The sequence below is a fragment of the Trachemys scripta genome, chromosome 8, assembly GCF_013100865.1.
Source record: "Trachemys scripta elegans isolate TJP31775 chromosome 8, CAS_Tse_1.0, whole genome shotgun sequence".
Taxonomy (NCBI): domain Eukaryota; kingdom Metazoa; phylum Chordata; order Testudines; family Emydidae; genus Trachemys; species Trachemys scripta.
The window spans coordinates 36,154,283-36,171,976 of record NC_048305.1 but is presented as its reverse complement, the minus strand read 5'-3'; the positions used below and the strand labels follow the sequence as shown (position 1 = coordinate 36,171,976).

The 17,694-nt window shown below is 50.8% G+C and overlaps 2 protein-coding genes across 2 annotated transcripts in view; one reads left to right on the top strand and one right to left on the bottom strand.

The window, feature by feature from the left end:
• PFDN1 (prefoldin subunit 1) overlaps positions 1 to 1,436 on the top strand; it is a 56,143-nt gene extending 54,707 nt beyond the window's left edge. Inside the window, exon 4 of the mRNA XM_034779618.1 lies at positions 1,143 to 1,436. Within this exon, the coding sequence (XP_034635509.1) occupies positions 1,143 to 1,226 (84 nt within the window). The 3' untranslated portion in view covers positions 1,227 to 1,436. The remainder of the gene's footprint in view (positions 1 to 1,142) is intronic.
• A 13,092-nt stretch (positions 1,437 to 14,528) lies between these two features.
• The window catches only part of CYSTM1 (cysteine rich transmembrane module containing 1), a 37,393-nt gene continuing 34,227 nt past the window's right edge, over positions 14,529 to 17,694 (bottom strand). Inside the window, exon 3 of the mRNA XM_034778964.1 lies at positions 14,529 to 15,043. Coding sequence (XP_034634855.1) covers positions 14,937 to 15,043 — 107 coding nt within the window. The 3' untranslated portion in view covers positions 14,529 to 14,936. The remainder of the gene's footprint in view (positions 15,044 to 17,694) is intronic.

The window sequence follows — 17,694 nt, the reverse complement described above, 5'->3', positions numbered from 1 at the left end:
CATGGGAGGCAGCTCTGAATGGAGACCAAGACAGCTATTGACGCCTGTCACTGTTGGGTTTTAAAACAGAATTTACAATTATCAAAGTGTTACATTCCTGACCGGTGTCCTCAGAGTTCATGGTTCATTCCTCTGGAAGTCAAGGTCCTTGGGAGCCTCCCTGAAGAGAATTTGGATCTAGAGTTCTGCCTCTAGTACTTAGATCTTGGTCCACTCCAACAAGAATGCTTTCTGTGGCTCTGGAGTCTGCTGGAGATGTGCCAGTGGTGTCTGCTGGTTCGAAACTCAGAGAGAATAGTCAGAAGAAGTGACTCCAGTCCTCTAGGGTTACCCAGACGAGTAGGAAAAAATGCTACTGGCTGAATTCCTATTTCTGGGATACAGTTTCTGTCCATTTCCCTGCCAAGTTTAGCCTAATTCAGGATGATTTTTTTTTTAAAAAGTCTCTTTTCTGATTGCTAGGGAGTTTTAGAACATGCATCTCAAAGAAAGGGGATAAAAGGTGATTCAATTTGTGAAAACTTGACTGGGCCAGAAGAGGATTTTATAGATGTTCCAGTATTACCTGAGTGTGAATAGGTTATTTTATGGGCCTTGTGGGTTTTTGTCAGTTGATTCTTTAGATGTGAGTACATAAATACAGAGGTACTTTTTCTTTTCCTTGTTATTTTCCTTTGTTTCATGCTCAGGATGTTAAGTTTATGTATCTGTTTAACTTTATTGCAGTTGTCAATCTCTTCTCACTGCTTTGTTACTGATGTAATGACAATTGTGACTATCATGTCTGTAAAGGAATGAAATACACGTTTTCCATGTTAATATGACAGTACCAAAAATATATCTAATAAAGATTAAAACTATTCAAATATAACCCTCAACAGCCCTAGTGTATGAACCAGTATATGCTGGGACCTTTTATTCACTAAAAATCACTCGTGATTTGCATGGAGCCCAAATGACTCCCCACCCCCACCCCACCACGCATTGTCTATGGTGATATGAATGTTGATTCCATTCTGTAGGGTTCACTCCTAGCACTATAACTTATCATAGGAAAGAACAGATTCAGCTGCTGCTCTGAAACAGAGCATCGGGTGAGGGTGATATGGCTGTTGAGTCTGTTCTGGTTTTGTACCTTGCAGCAGAGGAAGTCGTACCTGGAGCGGAGTGTAAAGGACGCTGAAGATAACATCCGAGAAATGTTGATGGCCCGAAGAGCACAGTAGGGGCGTGGCTCCCACATGCTTCAGCCGAGTCGGTCCATTTCGCTGGTGCCCACACTGATTAGCTAGAACCGGGATGTTTTCTAGAGATGATGACCTGCCTCTCTGTTTGCTGCCGCCTGCTGGTGGGAGGAGTTTGTGTTTGAATGTGTTGGATGTTGTGTCTCACCCTTTCTGTATTTGAATGTTTTAATAAACTCTTCTTGAAAAGACTGTTGTGTTAACCAGCTCCTGTGTCTAGCAGACTAGCTTGGATTTTATACCAGTTGCATTCATACTGTTGGCTTTTCAGTGGAGGAAACCTTGTGCTGCTTCGGGTATCATACTTTTTTCTCAAAGTGGGCCAGATTTTAATAGTCCAGAACCCTATCAGGCCCAGATTTCCCAAAGCACTCAGCACCCAGCAGTTCCTGTTATGATACTTCGGGCTGGATGTTCGAGAGTTCAGCACTACCCAGTGTGCACCCAGCATGCTGAGCTCACTGGAAAATCTGGCCCATAGACCTGATTTAAGGCCCAGTGTAGCAAATGGTTACTCCCAAGCCTACTGCTTACTCCCATGAATAGGGCGACTGCTATCAGAAGGACATGGCACGCAGTCAGAGTGCTCAAGGGGAAGGCATGTCTTATGTCGAAAGCTGGTGGGTTGCTGGTTGCTGTGGTAAAAGCATCACACTGTCTCCTAAGGAGAAGCAGGGCAACAAAGGACTTTCTGTTTTTCTTTTTAATGCTGCTTTGAAAGAGCTCTTGGAGTTTCCTTTGGCAAAACTAAAGCAGAAGCAAATGGCAGCAAAAAAGTGGCTGGCTCGAGGGAAGAGTATGTGCAGAAAAATACATAGACACATGCTGCGTGGCTTTTCTGTTCCTAAACTGAAGGAGGGGGAAAGGAGTTGGGAGCATGGATTGAACTTTAATCTCTCTCAACCTCACTGCTTGTAAAGTCACTTGCCCGTTTCTATTGTGTATATAGCTGTTAGGAAAATGGTCACTGCCTGGGATGTCAGTAAGAATCTTTGCTGGGGTGTGTGTTTGGATTCCAGTCATGTCTAAGAGCCCCAATCAGGGCCCCATTTCACTTTATCAATGGAGTAAAAGATGGTCCTCTCCCCCAAAGAGCTTACAAACAAATCTAGATGCCAGGGCTGTGGCAGCTGGCACAACAAGGCATGCCAGGGCGGGACATTGCCAATGGGCCAATATTCACCTGCAAGACTAAACTTTACCACTAGAAAGCACCTGGTTAGCTACTGCTCTGAAACAACTGAGCTCTCTTGAGTTCTCATCGCCACTAAGAGTTAGTGTTGTGTTGTGCTGGTGCCCCCTTGTGGATAATGTGTGTAATGAATGCTCCCCATTCTGCAAAAAACAAAATACAAGGTACAGGTTTGTTGTTGACACTAATTTATTCCAGGGCAATATTTCCATGTCTTTAGAGCCCCAGTACGTTAAATGCCACTGCTCTGTTACTGACTCCTGGGTAGCCTTAGACAAGACACCTGAGCTGTCAGTGTCTCAGCTTTCCCCTCACTAATGTGAGGCTAAGGCCTACATCCCAGGTGCGCGGAGAGGGTTAATTCGCTAAACATGCTGGTGCCATCCTTCCATGAATGGCCTGTGTGATGATATCCCCTCTAGTAGCTCTCTCTGGAGAACCACAACAAAGGGTTAATTTATGTCCCCAAGGCCTAGATCGTAGCAGCCCTGTGAAACTAATCTAGTGGGAGAGACAAACTGAAGAGACACAAGGATGCTGTCCTGTGAGTGCTCCCCTGTTGCTCTCCAGCAGCATCACCCTCTGTCCAGCACGGTGGCCTCAGTAGGGTGACCAGACGTCCCGATAAAATTGGGACCGTCCCGATTTTGAGCTGTTGTCCCGCGTCCCAACCGATCTCTGGTCAGGACACAATTTTTTGTCCCGATATTTTGCGCCGGCTCATCTGACCCCTTGTGCACCCCAGGCCACCCCAGCACCCGCACACTCAACCCAGCCACTGCAAAGAGTCCAAAGTATCACAGCACCTAGGAAACTAGCTGTTGCGTGCCACAGGCAGAGAATAGGAGGGACCAAAGCACACGAGGGCCCGAGGCCCTGCAATGGCAGGGAAATGAAGTTAGTTCAATGCCTAGTGAGCACCGTTCGATCCACCATCACGGCTGGCAGTAGCTGGCATCTTCGGGGCAGAAGCGCTAAGGAGACTTGAACTGCAGGTGCCTAGGGATGGTTGGTCACTTGAGAACCAGAGGGAGGCTCGCACGCGTGTGTGTGGCAGAAGCTGGCATTGCTGCTGCCAAACCTTTACCAGTTTGGAGGATCAGGAGGCTTTTGTTACCCAGGGCTGTCAATCACTTTGTGCCAACCCTCCAAAAAGGGTTCTCTTGGAACTGGCAGGGGCAGATGGCCCAGTGGGTAGGGCACTAGCCTGACACTTGTGAGAGAAGGGTTCAATCCCCTGCTCTCCTAGACTCACTGTTACCCCTTGGGGTACTTAGTCTGGTAGTGTCTTGTGTGCCAGCCCTGCCCCATCTCCCTGGCACTGTGAGGATAAATACTTTACCGATTGCGAGGTGCTTGGGTAGTACAACGAGGGGAGCCAGGTAAAACCTTCCCCACTGCATTGCTGGCCAAAGAGAGGTGGAGTGGGGACATCTCAGCACCAGTAGCTAGTGACATACAGGGAGTTTTCTTCATGCGATAAACCCCATCTCTGAGGGACTAAGCCACAGCCCAAAGCCAGGCCCTGTGTCTTGGGGGTGGCATGGGGGGTTTGACAGTTACGCCAAAAATTCTAGCCCGTGTTCTGGGTGACTGATTGGTTTGCCGTTCAGTTACTTCTGCAGACATGTGAACAAGCAGGAAAGGGCTGAAATGAACGAGCTCTGTTGTTCCCGAGAGCTTGCCAGGCTTAGTGTGTGTAGCACTGCCCTCTGCTGGACCCTAGTACACCTGCTGGTGTGGAGCCCTGACACACCCCATTGCTGGTTAGCTGAGCCTTAGCTCCATGGTTAGAGGCTTTGTGCAGGGCACCTGCTGCTCCCATTGACTCCAACAGCAGTTGTTGGTGCTCAGCACTGGGTCTCAAAGCCACCTGCCACTCTTGAAACTCCAGCCTGGGTTGCCTGCTGTGCTCAGCAATAGCTGCTCCCGCTGGGGCAGTACGTAGCAGAGCCTCTGCCAGCTCAGTAATAAATAACGATCCACTCACTGTGTCCCATGCCAGCAACTGACTCTCCCCAGGGCCTGGAGCAGCTGCCAGGATTACAAGGTGGCTACTGAGAGTCTTCGCTGCCAGGAAGGGCTCCTCTGGCCTGTGCTCCGTCCGCATCCTGCCGTCCCCTGCTGCTGGTTCCGACGCTCCCCCTTGGGCCTGGAACTTGCAGGGAGGTTGGCACGGAGCAAATAGCCCGTTCCAAAGGAGGATATTTGAGGGAAATGGAGCCCAGGGTTAAAGTCTGGGGTGATACCCTCAGCACTGGGGGAGAGAGGGCTGTGTGCAAGCCCCATCTCAGGCTTTACCTGACCCTGCAGTGCTGGCTCAGCTGGGAGGTGAGCCAGCAAACCCAGCTTCCCTGGGCTGCAGCCCTGAATGCTTCCACCCCCTCAGAGAAGTGGGCTGGGAGAATGGGGGATCAGTCAGTATCCTCGCCAGGATTCTGTGTCAGGGGGACCCAGTCTCCAGCACTGCTTCCCCATAGCACAACGCCATCCCGCCTGCAGCGAGGCTCCCGGGTGCTGGGGCTGCAGGCCGGGAAGCTGGCAGCCAGCGGCTGAACAACAGGCTGAACTGGACAAAAGGCTGTGAGGATCAATTGGCAGGCGTCAGAGCTCAGCACTCAACTCTGAGACGAGGCTGGAGTGGCTCCTCTCCTCTGTACCCCCTGGGTTGGCTCTTTCCTAAAACACATGCCCGTGACCCGTGTTGGTCTGACCCAGAGCAATGTCTGCTCGGGCTGGGGCCAGGCAGCTCCCTGCCTCCAGGCTGCCTGGCATTGGGGTGGGGCCACCACCGGCTCTGGGAGGAGCATTAGTTGCTGTGGCCTCTGCTGGGGCTGCCAGTGAGGAGGGTGGATGGCACCAGTTGGGGTGATTTTTGTGGTGTGGATGCTTATCTCTGGCGAATGGGACTGAGGCCTCTCCCTGCCTCCTTTCCGGGGTAGGGTGTTGGGGAACTCCTCCCAGGTCCCTGTGGATCATGTGGCTGCTGCCTGGGTGCAGGGAGCGCTCTGGGGCTCCCTGCTCGGCTCCTCGGGCCCGGGCCCTGGGAAAAAGAGAGTGTCGCTGCACTCTCTGCCTAAGCCCAGTGGGAGCAGGGGCCGTCTGCTCTGTCCAGTGCTAGGAGAGCTGTGAACTGCTTCCCCGATGACCTGCAGGCAAATGCCAGCGCTAGGGCCAAATTTTGCAGCTTGTTTTGGCCTGGCCCTGCTTCCTGAGAGCCCAGCAGCTGCTAGCTCTAAGCCTAGGCCCACAGTACCAGGCAGGCTGCACTTCCCAGCAGTAAAAAAGCAGGGTTCCCAGCACCGGCTGTGGCTGCAGCTGTGGGTCCTTCGTCCGAGCTGGGAGCAGTCAGGTGTTTCTACCCCAGCTGCTGGACGTGGCTGGCACTCCCTGGAGCCCCTGGACAGCCAGCATGTCCTGCTGGGGCAGGCACAAGGGACACTGAGCCGTACTGCTCCTTGTCTTTGCAGTGCAGCATTGGGTGGTCACACTCGACGGCCTCAGGCATTGGCTTGGAGTTGTTTCTGGCTGTGTAGCCCCACCGGGGAAGTGAAACAATTGCTTGTTAGGGGCGCTGGGGACAGGTGCTGGGCCCTTTCTGTCTGCCAGAGCCGAGTGGCACTCACCACTGCAGCTTTGAACGCTAACCACGAACCCATTGTTCCCTGCCATGCTGGGCAGCATGGGCATAGCGTGGCACTAGCTCGGCATCTGAGAGTAAGGGTTTCAGCTAGGGGTCGTGTCTGGCACTTGGGCTGTGGGCCAAAGCTGTAACCTTGACCCAGTGACTGGACAAGCCCATGGCCACCGTTAGGTTCATCTCTAGCCTTTGCTGGATAAGGGTGGGAGGTTCTCAGTGCAGCGCCCATGGCCAGGTGCTCAGGTGCAGTAGGAATGCCCATGTGGACGCTAGCACCAACCCGTTGGCCCTTTCTGGGCCCCTATTGGCCAGCTCAGCAGAGCAGCCAAGCATGATTGGCTCATGGAAGTGGTCCCTGCCCCCACTGAGGCTGTGGCTCAGAGTCAAGGTTGGTGGGCAGGGCGAGGAGGCGGTACGATTGCCAATAGTCCCTTATTTCCTCATCTCAGTACAAGATTGGGTGTTGCTGAGTGCTGCAAAAAGCAGCAAGAGATGCACAAAACCAGCATGGGGAACGGTGCTGGAGCTAGGAGGGCTGGGGAAGGGGGGGGAGGGGAGGGCAAGAAATGAACTCCAGGAGGCCAGGCTAAAGCCAGGGGCATTAAGGGGGTGGGGAGAGTTGGAAATTCCTCTGACATTATGTCAATGCTTAGCTCTGCAAGCTTAACAAGGCCTTGTCAGAGGCCCCCTCCTGTTCTCTGCGCTGCCATTATCAATCAGCTGTGACTCCATGGAAGTCCCTGGCGTTACACTGCAGTAAATCGGGGAGCGTTTACCTCTCTCCAGTGCCACCCTGTGCTGCCCGCCCCAGGTGGCATGGCAGCCGTGGCTGTCACGAGGGGCAGCTCCTAGGGCCTCAATAGTCCCTTGGGTGTTTACTGAATTCTGTCCCCTCTGTTGAGACACCCCCTGGCTTCCTGCCAAGATTATGAAAAGCCTGGAGCTCTTCGTATCCTGAGACTAGAAACTCTGCTGTCACTGCGCTGGGGATCGAATGCACATTAGTGGTGCAGGACGCTGGCCTCAGGCAGGGCAACACAGCCGGGCCAGGAGAGCAGGGTGCTTATTTTAATGAAGGAGAGCGCTGGAATCCTCCTGAATGGTCATTGCCACTCGCTGAGATTTAGGGCGGGGCAGTGAGGGTAAGGCAAGCGCTGGTTGAATTCTCTGTGAACACTTGCATCATCTGTTCTGGTGGCAGGTTCACTGGGCAAGCGAGCTTGCCTCACATTTACTCAACAAGAATCTTCTAGAGCATTTTACACTACGGGGCGATTACACACACCCTGCATGCCCACTGAGCTGCCCAGCTGGGACTGGATGGTCTGAGAAGTCACATGGTATTGCCTCAGGCCACTGCTGGGCTGAGTGGCTGGACAGCGTGGGGGGAGACTCCAACATTTGCTTTCTGTGCAGTGAAACTCGCTCCCTCGCGGGGCAGGAACGTGCCTGGGGCAGAGTCATTAGGAAATGAAGCCGGACTTGGTGGGACTCTGTTTTGCCATATTTGCCCAGCTCCAGCGTGTTCCCTGCTAAATAGGAACTGCAGTTCCCTTGGGCTTCGTGCTGCTGGCAGCACCACGTAGCTTCTCTCTGAGTAAGTATTGTGCCAGGAGCGAGGGGTTCCCTGACATGCCCTGGCCAGGCTATGAGTTCCATTCGGTGGGTGCTCTGGCTGGGCCCCCAACATTCCCTGCTGCCGTAGCTTTTCTGACCCGTGTTTTGGGATCTCACCCTGCGGCCCGCAGCCTCAGGGCTGCTCTGGGTGATCAGCTTACAAGGTTGGCTGCCGGGACCATGTTTTTTCTGCACGGGAGGGGGATGGGGATGAAATATGCATGCGTGAGAACCGAGCCCATTAGTAGATGCAATGAAGATGCTGCCTGTGTCACGGGGACGGATTATGGGGATCAGGGGAAAGGGAACACGGAGTTGTTGGCTTTATCGTCTATAAATAGATCCCCTGTGCTCACGCCGAACGCTGCCCAAATTCGGCTTCTTAAACACTCCCGCCCCAGCAGAGCCAGGATCTGAGCAGCTGTTTGGACTAGGCTGTTACAGGAAAGCATGTGAGCCCTCCACAACAGGAATGGATACATGGTACCTCCCCCACAACAGCAAGTGCCCAGCACCCACACGGCTGCCAGGGGAAGCAAGAGGTCACCTAAATGGGTCTCGAGAGAAAGAAAGGCCCAGCTACTTGGCTAACAGTGTTCACATGGGCTAGAAAAGGGGTGGCCAACCTGTGGCTCCGGAGCCACATGTGGCTCTTCAGAAATTAATATGCGGCTCTTTGCATAGGCACCGACTCCGGGCCTGGAGCTACAGGAGCCAACTTTCCAGTGTGCCGGGGGGTGCTGACTGCTCAACCCCTGGCTCTGCCACAGGCCCTGCCCCCACTCCACCCCTTCCCGCCCCCTCCCCTGAGCCTGCTGTGCCCTCACTCCACCCCTGCCCTGAGCCTCCTGCATGCCATGAAACAGCTGATCAGGAGGTGTGGGGAGGCGCTGATTGGCGGGGCTACTGGGAGTGGGTGGTGGGAGCTGCTGGGGGGCTGCTGACATATTACTGTGGCTCTTTGGCAATGTACATTGGTAAATTCTGGCTCCTTCTCAGGCTCAGGTGGGAGCTCCATTCGGTGGGGGCTCTGGCCAGACCAGAGCAGACATGCAGTGGGGGTGGCCCCTCTTCCTCCAGCTGAAGGTTAGGAAGCAGAATCATGGTTGAAGATAAAACAGGCAGAGGGGAAGGTACAACTGGGGCAAAAGTTCCTTGAGTCGTCTTTGCTGGGAAACAGCCTCCACTCCCACCTCCCCGGGCTTCTCCTCCTTCAGCCTCCAACCAGATGCCCAAATTGGTGGATGAGGCTTTTCCCCTTCTCCCTCTGAGGATGACGTCTGTTTTTTGCCGAGGGCCTGGTCTTTCTGGGCAGTGTGAGAAAGGCAGGACAGCCCACCGGGGCACTGCTGGCTGAGAACACTTACTCCAAAATAGAGCTGGGAATAGTAAATTCACTGAAAAGTGCATTTTGGGGCCCACAAAACTATCCCTGAATTCAGCTCAGATTCAGCAAATAAGTTCAGCCTGAAAAAGCTGAATTTTTGGGGGGGGATGTCAAAATTGTTTCAAATCTACATGTAAGAATTTCAGTTAGAAAATGTCACTTCAAATCAAGTCAAACCCCATCATTTCACCCAAAGGGTGTTTCCTGGCGTTTTCCTTTTTGGACGGGACCTGGACAAATTCCATGTGGGTTTGAAATGAGCCGTGTTCTCCCCACCAAGTTCAACCACCAAATCAGCCAATTATTTGCTCAGCTGTACTGCAGCGGTTGAGTGAGAGGCCCCAGCACCTGCAATGTTCTCCCCCAGGAAATCCAGGGGAATAAGGAGAGAACTATGGAGGCATGACAGGGGGCACAACGTCTTATCCAATCTGACAGAAGCTGGCTGGCTGACCTGGCCGCCCCAGGACAGAGGGCTCAGCCTTGCAGTGTGGACGTTGTGGGCGCACGGTGAGCTCCTTCAGCCAGAGTCTGGGCCCCTGGCTCCAGTGACTAATTCTCTGCTGGAGGGTCCCCCCGGCTGCTCCCATGGCAAATTTCCCTCTCCCCGCAGCCCAACCCATGAGCACCCTATACTCCGGGGGAATTCTGCACCTCTGCATATGCAGAAATTAATGGCTTTTGTGCATAATTTCCTTTTCCTCCATGGAAATGGGCTGCAGAGCTGCTGGCCGCTACTAGGGACCGCTGGAAGCAGAGCCCAGCTCGCAAGTAGAAGACACTGCCGAGGGGCAGGGGAGGGAGTGGGGGCTTCCCGGCAGCTGCAGTTCCCAGCATGCCTTGAAGGAAGGGGTGGCGCAAGCCTGGGACCAGCATCAGGTTGTTTCTCCCTCTGGATCCCTGGGCTCTGGGGTGCGAGTGTCTGGGCAGGGAGGGCCCCACAGCTGGACTCTGGGGGAAGGGGGTGTGGGTGTCTGGCCGCCCTACTGGGCTCTGGTGGGCGGGGGCAGAGAAGCAGGAACTGGGTTATCATAGGGCAGGGGTGGCCAACCTGTGGCTCCGGAGCCACATGCGGCTCTTCAGAAGTTAATATTGGGCTCCTTGTATAGGTACCAACTCTGGGGCTGGAGCTACAGGCGCCAACTTTCCAATGTGCCGGGGGGAGCTCACTGCTCAACCCCTCACTCCAGCCCTTCCTGCACCCTCCCCTGAGCCTGCCATGCCCTCGCTCCTCCCCCCTGAAACAGCTGATCGGGAGGTGTGGGGAGGCGCTGATTGGTGGGGTTGCTGGTGGGTGGGGGCTGCTGACGTATTACTGTGGCTCTTTGGCAATGTACATGGGTAAATTCTGGCTCCTTCTCAGACTCAGGCTGGCCACCCTGGCATAGGGGTTTCCTTAACTCTCTACTCCTGGAGGAATTTTTTGTGTCTCTGTATTTACATAGTCGCTGATAGATATTTTGAAATAAATTACCAAAATAACTGAAACTAGCGTGATTAGATACTGTTATTTTGACAAATAAAATATGCAGCATTTTGCAGAATATTAAAATATTGTACACAGAATTTTTAATTTTTTTGGTGCAGAATTCCCCCAGGATTAACCCTAGAAGAGAAACCAAATCTGCACCTCTCAAAGAGCAGCTGCAGCAGAGTGGCCAAAAGGGGCTTTGCTGCCTGGGGTTGGGACACCCCTGCTGGGAGTCAGCATGCCAAAGACCCGGACTCCCTCCCTTATTTCTCATTCATGCTTGACACCAGATTATGGAGACCGACTGCATGCCCAGGGAGGGCAGGCTGCCTAACAGGAAGTCCGTGTGGCCTCCTGGGCACAGCACTGGGCTTAGTGCCATTTGTTTCAGTGGTTAAGGTGAGTTTTAAAAATCCTTCCAATTCCAAAACCCCGCTATAAGCCCCAGGGCCCAGAAACAGCCCCCCCTCAACTGCATCCTGCTGCAAACATCGCTGGCTGCAGTTCAATTTCTGTGCCCCAGACAGCTTGCTGGGGCTCACTGCAACTAAGTTGCCAAAATACAGTGAGCGTTCAGTATAAATCCAGGGGACTGTGCACTGGGCCCAAACAGACCCAATCAAAAATGAAGTTTCAGCACAGCTGTGATCACAGCCTCCCCTCAGCAAGTGCCTGAATCTGCTTTAGCTTTAAAAATGTTGTTCATAGACTTTAAGGCCAGACAGACCACCATGATTAGGGCCCTACCAAATTCACTGTTCACTTTGGTCAATTTCACAGCCATAGGATTTTAAAAATAATAAATTTCATGATTTCAGCTATTTAAATCGGAAATTTCAGTGTTGTAATTGTAGGGGTCCTGACCCAAAAAGGAGTTTTGTGGGGGCAGTTGCGGTATTGCTACACTTACTTCTGCACAGCTGCTGGTGGCGGCGCTGCCTTCAGAGCTGGGCAGCTGGAGAGTGGCGGCTCCTGGTTGGGAACTTAACTCTGAAGGCAGAACTACCGCCAGCAGCAGCACAGAAGTAAGGATGGCATGGTATGGTGTTGCCACCCTTACTTCTCTTTTGCTGCCTGCAGAGCTGGGCCCTCAGTCAGCAGCAGCCACTCGATGGGCGCCCAGCTTTGAATGCAGTGCATAAGTAAGGGTGGCAATACCGTGAGCCCCTTGCAACGCCTTTTTGGGTCAGGACCCCCAATTTGAGAAATGCTGGTTTCCCCCCTAAAATCCATATAGGATAGGATAAAAGCACACAAAAGACCAGATTTCACAGGGGGACACCAGATTTCATGGTCCGTGATGCATTTTTCATGGCTGTGAATTTGGTAGGTAGGTCCCTAATCATGATCTAGTCCAGGGGTCAGCAACCTTTCATAAGTGGTGTGCCGAGTCTTCATTTATTCACTCTAATTTAAGGTTTCGCATGCCAGTAATACATTTTAAAGTTTTTAGAAGGTCTCTTTCTATAAGTCTATAATTTATAACTAAACTATTGTATGTAAAGTAAATAAGGTTTTTAAAATGTTTAAGAAGTTTCATTTAAAATTAAATTAAAATACAGAGTCTCCCCCCACCCCCCCAGATCGGTGGCCAGGACCCGGGCAGTGCGAGTGCCATTGAAAATCAGCTCGCATGCCGCCTTCAGCACGTATGCCATAGGTTGCCTACCCTGATCTAGTCTGACCTCCTGCACATCGCAGGCCACAGACCTCACCTACCCACTCCTGTAATAACCCCCTGGTTGAGTTACTGAAGGCCTCAAATCAGGATTTAAAGGCAATGCAGGAGATTGTTCTTGGAGACCCACCTCTGCTCCATTCATCCTAAATGCTCATTTAGGCCCCTATCATACTATCCGGCCCAAACGGACCTAACTGCAGGCTTGAAACTGTAACCAAGCCTCTAATACAAAGAAAGACCGCAAAAGCCATTTCCTGTGCCCCTGCAGTCGAAGGAAGCATCACTTTAAAAGCTTTTCATGTGTTAAATGTGGATGACAATATAAACGACCGCAACTTTGCACTCAAACCCTGAACTTATTAGTTCATTAAAAATTAAGACCATGAAATCTGTACTGGGAAATGTTTTGCTTTAATGGTAAACAGGACAGCTTAAACTGCATGCCTTTAAAACAATTTATTTTGCTTTGCATGGCACCGATCCAGGGCTTTGGCGTGTTTGAGCTGATACGCAGTTTTTTGTTTTTTTGAAAGAAGAGAATTTCACTTGGCCTTCTTGCGAGCAGAACTGAAATTCCAAACACTAAAATCAGGCTTAGGCAATAAACCCTCCTGGGCTATTAATCCACAGCCTGGTTCTTTGCACCAGCCAAATGTCACCACGAGAGAAAATTTAAAAATCTTGTCTCCTGAACATTGTCTCAAGGTTTGTGATAAGCTAGGATGCTAACTGGGGCCAAATCCAGACTCCACAGGCTCTACACATCTCAAGTGAGTTTACATGATTTCATTGCTACTCACGCTAATGAAAATGATCCAATACCCTGCGAAGTATAATAGCAGTGAGTTTGGTTACCATATTCTGAGATTATCTTTAATTCCTGACATCAGCAAGTGATGGCTTCTTTAAACATTCATTGTGTGTATTGTGGTACCATCTAGGAGCCTAGTCATGAACTAGAACCCCATTGCACTAGGCCCTGAGCAAACATGGAATGAATGGTCCGTCTACAGTGCACTACACCTGCGGGGCTCAATCTTAGGGACTGTTTAATTGTGGTGTAGATGTTCAGGCAGCCTGAGCTCTGGGACCTACCACCTCACAGGGTCCTGGAGCCTGGGCTCTAGCCTGAGTCTTAACATCTACACTGCAATTAAACAGGGCCAGCTGCAGGTTTTTAATTGCAGTGTAGACATACCCTAAGAGACAGTTCTTGCTGCAAGGAGTTGATATGGATAGATTGGCAAGAGGCAACCAGCAGAGGAGCTGTGCCCAAGGGGACTGAAGCAGAAAGATTCAAAATACAGATTTGGCTGCCCTCTGTAAGTCTTTGCCACTTTAGCCTCATCATTAACTTTCTAACAAGGGGGTTACCACACAATACTCTCAGGAATTTGACTCAGTTCTACTTACGAGGAGCTGAGGATAGCGGGCAATGAACCAGCTGTCCTAAAGAGGCTGCAGCATCCTTGGGTGGAGCTTTGTAGTGCTGCTGGATAATACTCTTCGTGCTGGTAATTTAATACCTAGTGTCTCCCACACTGGAGAAATACAGCAGCAAATTTAACATTCGTTGAATGAATTTAGTGCTGGCCAAAATAAAGCTGGTCACGTCCCAGAGAACGTCAGAGGCTAGTCCCAGGGCGGATCTAGCACAAGCTCCCTTCACGTTTATTGCTCACAAGCCTCACCCAGCCTCAGAGTGACATTAGGGGGGTGTTCAGCTGTCTTCGGGCCGATCCAGCCCTCAGCTGCTCTGCTGAGCCTACCAACAGGGGGGCTGAACCTGAGTCAATTGTGGGGTGGCTCTTGTGATGTGGCACCTGAGGAGTGAGATGTCTCCATCCCAACCTACTGCAAAAAGGCCAAATGTAAATGAAATATTTAAGTTGTCTTATTAGGCAACCTCCTGTCTAGAGACCACTTCAAAGCATCTCCCAGCTCCCTCCACAAACTTCCCCTCCACCTTTGCCGGAAACAGTTGGCATGAGTCATTTGAGTGGTCATTTAAAGACTGATTTCACTGTGCTGTTACTACTTACACAACAGCAATATTGTTGATGGAAAATGGGCGCTGGTGCCACAGTAATTGTCTCTTAGCTCATCACACACATCCAGGATTTCTGTACTGCAGTCAGGGAGACAATTAGCAGTTCCCGCAGCACATACTCCCGTGAGGCTCTTGGGGGCCAGTTAAGCAGGGAGCTCTGTCACTGCCATGTTGTATTTTCAGAGTAGGTGCAATGTGTCATGGGGAACAAAACTAAAGCAACATATCACATACCTGACACACAGCCAATCTGTATCTGACAAATTTATTGAAACAGAAGTGGGAACTAGCAAAGAAAAAATCAGTCATTGACTTTAATTATTGCATATTTCTCCATTTCCAAGAAAGGTAAAATTTAAAATGATAAACACACATTGCGTAATAGTGAAGCCTTTGGCCAAAAAAATATCATTTAGCACATTCTTTAAAATATAATAAAAATCTTAGACATACATTACGAAGAGATTTCCTTTCACTAAATTAAAGGAGTGCAAACACCACCATGGTGCTAGAGCTACATCAGACATGGACTGTCGGCTGTGCAAAGCGGATCATTGATTACATGGATAGAAAGACGTCAGAACAAGAGAGATCACATTAGAATGCATAGCACTCTGAGTTAGAGGTATTGACAGTGGTGACTTCCTGTGGAACTCAAGTCAGCATGTCCCAAAGGCAGCAGCAGCACAGAGCAGTCCAACACGCGGTCAGGCAGGCACTCTCCCCGGTGTTGTCCCTTCTCTGCTCTTCCACAACGTACACTGTGGGGAAACAGGAGGAGAGTTCAGAAGGGTTGCAGTCAGGTTTGTGCAGCATGAGAATGCATGGCCAATGGCTGAGGTCTCTGCCAGTTAGTTTTGGCTTCTGATTTGTGTCACACTGAATTGTACATCAGGCACAGAAAGCAAAATGTCAACACACTGTTCTGTGATAGCACCTTTCATGTGAGGATCTCACTTGTAGCACTCTACAAACCCAAGACCCTCTGCCTCTCAGGTCTCCTCACTGCACAGGGGAAGATGCTGAGACAGATGCTCACATCGGCAAATGAGGGTACTCATTACAGGAGCTTGACCTGATACACCTTGAGGTACTCAACAGTGAGGAAAGATGGAGACTCAGCATCTTCAAAAACAAAAAAATCCAGTGTCTCTATTAGGTCCCTAACCAGTGACCATGTTTGAAAGCATGGGTTTAAGTGACTTGCCCTCATTCAGCCAGCAAGTGTACAGCAGCATCCAGACCAGAACCCAGAAGTCCAGCACTGCACCTTCACTCCGAGACCACCCTGGCTCTACACTTCTTACAAAGCCCGCTCAAAATCCATTCCCACTGGTCCCAGTAGCATCACTCCACTCTGGGCCATACAGATTTATAACGCTTCCTAGACCCTGAATTAAACACTTTATTTTACAGACACCTGCCCCAGATCAATATCACTGCTGTGACGCTACCATACTGAATGGTGCAGCAGGAGCAGACCAGCCAGGACCAGTTTCTTGTTACAATAATTGAGCAAGAAAACTGGTTTAGCTGGCATCCATCTGGATACTCCTTTGTCCAGCCAGTTTGAGAGAGAGTTTAGTAAATATCCTGGCTGTTTATCCAAACACAGGGAGTGTTACAACTGTTGGTTTATGGCAGCAGCTGGCAGTGCTGCAACCATCGCCTCAGGGATTGCCAGAAAAGCACTGAGATGAGGTAACTCGGCCCTCCCATGCTGCACCCAAGGCCAGGGCTTTGACAGGAGCAGCCATTTTCCATGGCACAAGAGAGCAGGGGGATGTACAGGGCACACCGTTCACTAGATTTCTGTGCTGTGGCATCTGATATCAGTATTGACTTATACTTAGGCCTGGTTTATACGTAACTTGTATCTCAGCTTAACTGTCAGTTGGGAAGGCGAGTTTTTACTGATGTTTTTATATGGATACATCCATAGTGTGGACACAGTTACACACAGGTATAAAGGTGCCTGACACTGGTACATCTTATTTCCCTTTCTGTACAGGAGTAGGCTATACTGGTACAAAGACCTGAATACCAGAGCAAGACGCCACAGTTCCAACGACCGTCACGGGCGGTAAGAAGGAACTGAGGGGGCACCGGGTCGGCAGGGTCATATATTGAGAGCCATACAGGTGCCACTCCAGGGACTCCACAGCCGACCCGACGGGTAGCTACTAGGGGAAAAAACTTTCCAACAGTCGTGCACATTATTGGAATCGATCTGAGCAAGCACTCGAAGAAGAAAACTAAGTTTCATGGTACGCATCTCTGCAATTGTCAGCTGATGGGGAAAACAGGTTAAAAATAGCCATTGGTCTCCACAGATGAACTCCAGCAGGCTCCAGAATCAGAAGCAGTTTGATTTGGAAATACAAATAAATGGAAAGGGAACATTCCCTGCCCAAACACTGTCAGTGGGTCATACCCATAATCAGAGCATTATGAAGGGCTTTGCATATGGCATTTTCTAGCTGTGCTGAATGAGGGGCCCCAGCCTATCAGGGCTGCACTCTGTGACAAGCAAGACCAAGAAAAGTGCACATGGGTAAGTTCTCAGGAGACCTCTCTCATGGCACTGGAGCATGTGTCTCCCTGCCAGTGGTACAAACGTGTTTTATTACAAAATGTAGCTGTTTCCTGACATCACTTCAACCGAACAGTTGAGTAATAGCTGCATCTGCAGAGAGCTTACTGAGCTGATGTCCTGCCCCTCAAGTTTAGTCACTGCTACACTTCTGGGGCAGCTGCTGTGGTGGAGCCATCAATGCTGCACCTCTCTGAAGCACTTCACAGCATCATGCACCAAACATCTCAGCAGCTTGGGCAACCAGACATAGCACTGTACACTCAGCACCCCAGCTGCAGCCCCCTCCTCTCACCCACCCCACTGGTACTGAGCAGGCCCAGGAATGGAGCTGGAGTGACTCAGCTGCATTCTCAGGCTGATGGAGGAGGTGAGGTCGGGAGTGGAGAAGGACGGTAGCACATAATCTGACTCAGCTGAGCAGGGCATTTTAACTCAACGTTGTTAAGATGCAGGTTCAGCCACCTACAGACGAGGTAGACTAGAAAGACCTAGGCAGATGATCACATCAGACACGGTGATGAACTCTGAAATGCTTTACTGGAGAGTCAAAAGCATGATGGTAAACTGGAACAACTCGGAATGGCCTGTGCTGTGTGTTTCTATCAGTCCAGCTTCCCAATCATTTTGACCTGACCTAACCTAACCTATCCTGCCATTATCGGCATTATTCTATTTGCCTGAGTATCCAAAAGATGGGAGCGGACTAATAGCCCCAAGCAGTACAGCACAGCGCTCAGCAGCAGATGCAAGAGAAGTCTGATGGGATGAGCATCATGAACAGACTATGCAGATTTCAGCCTCTGTTGTGGGGACAGC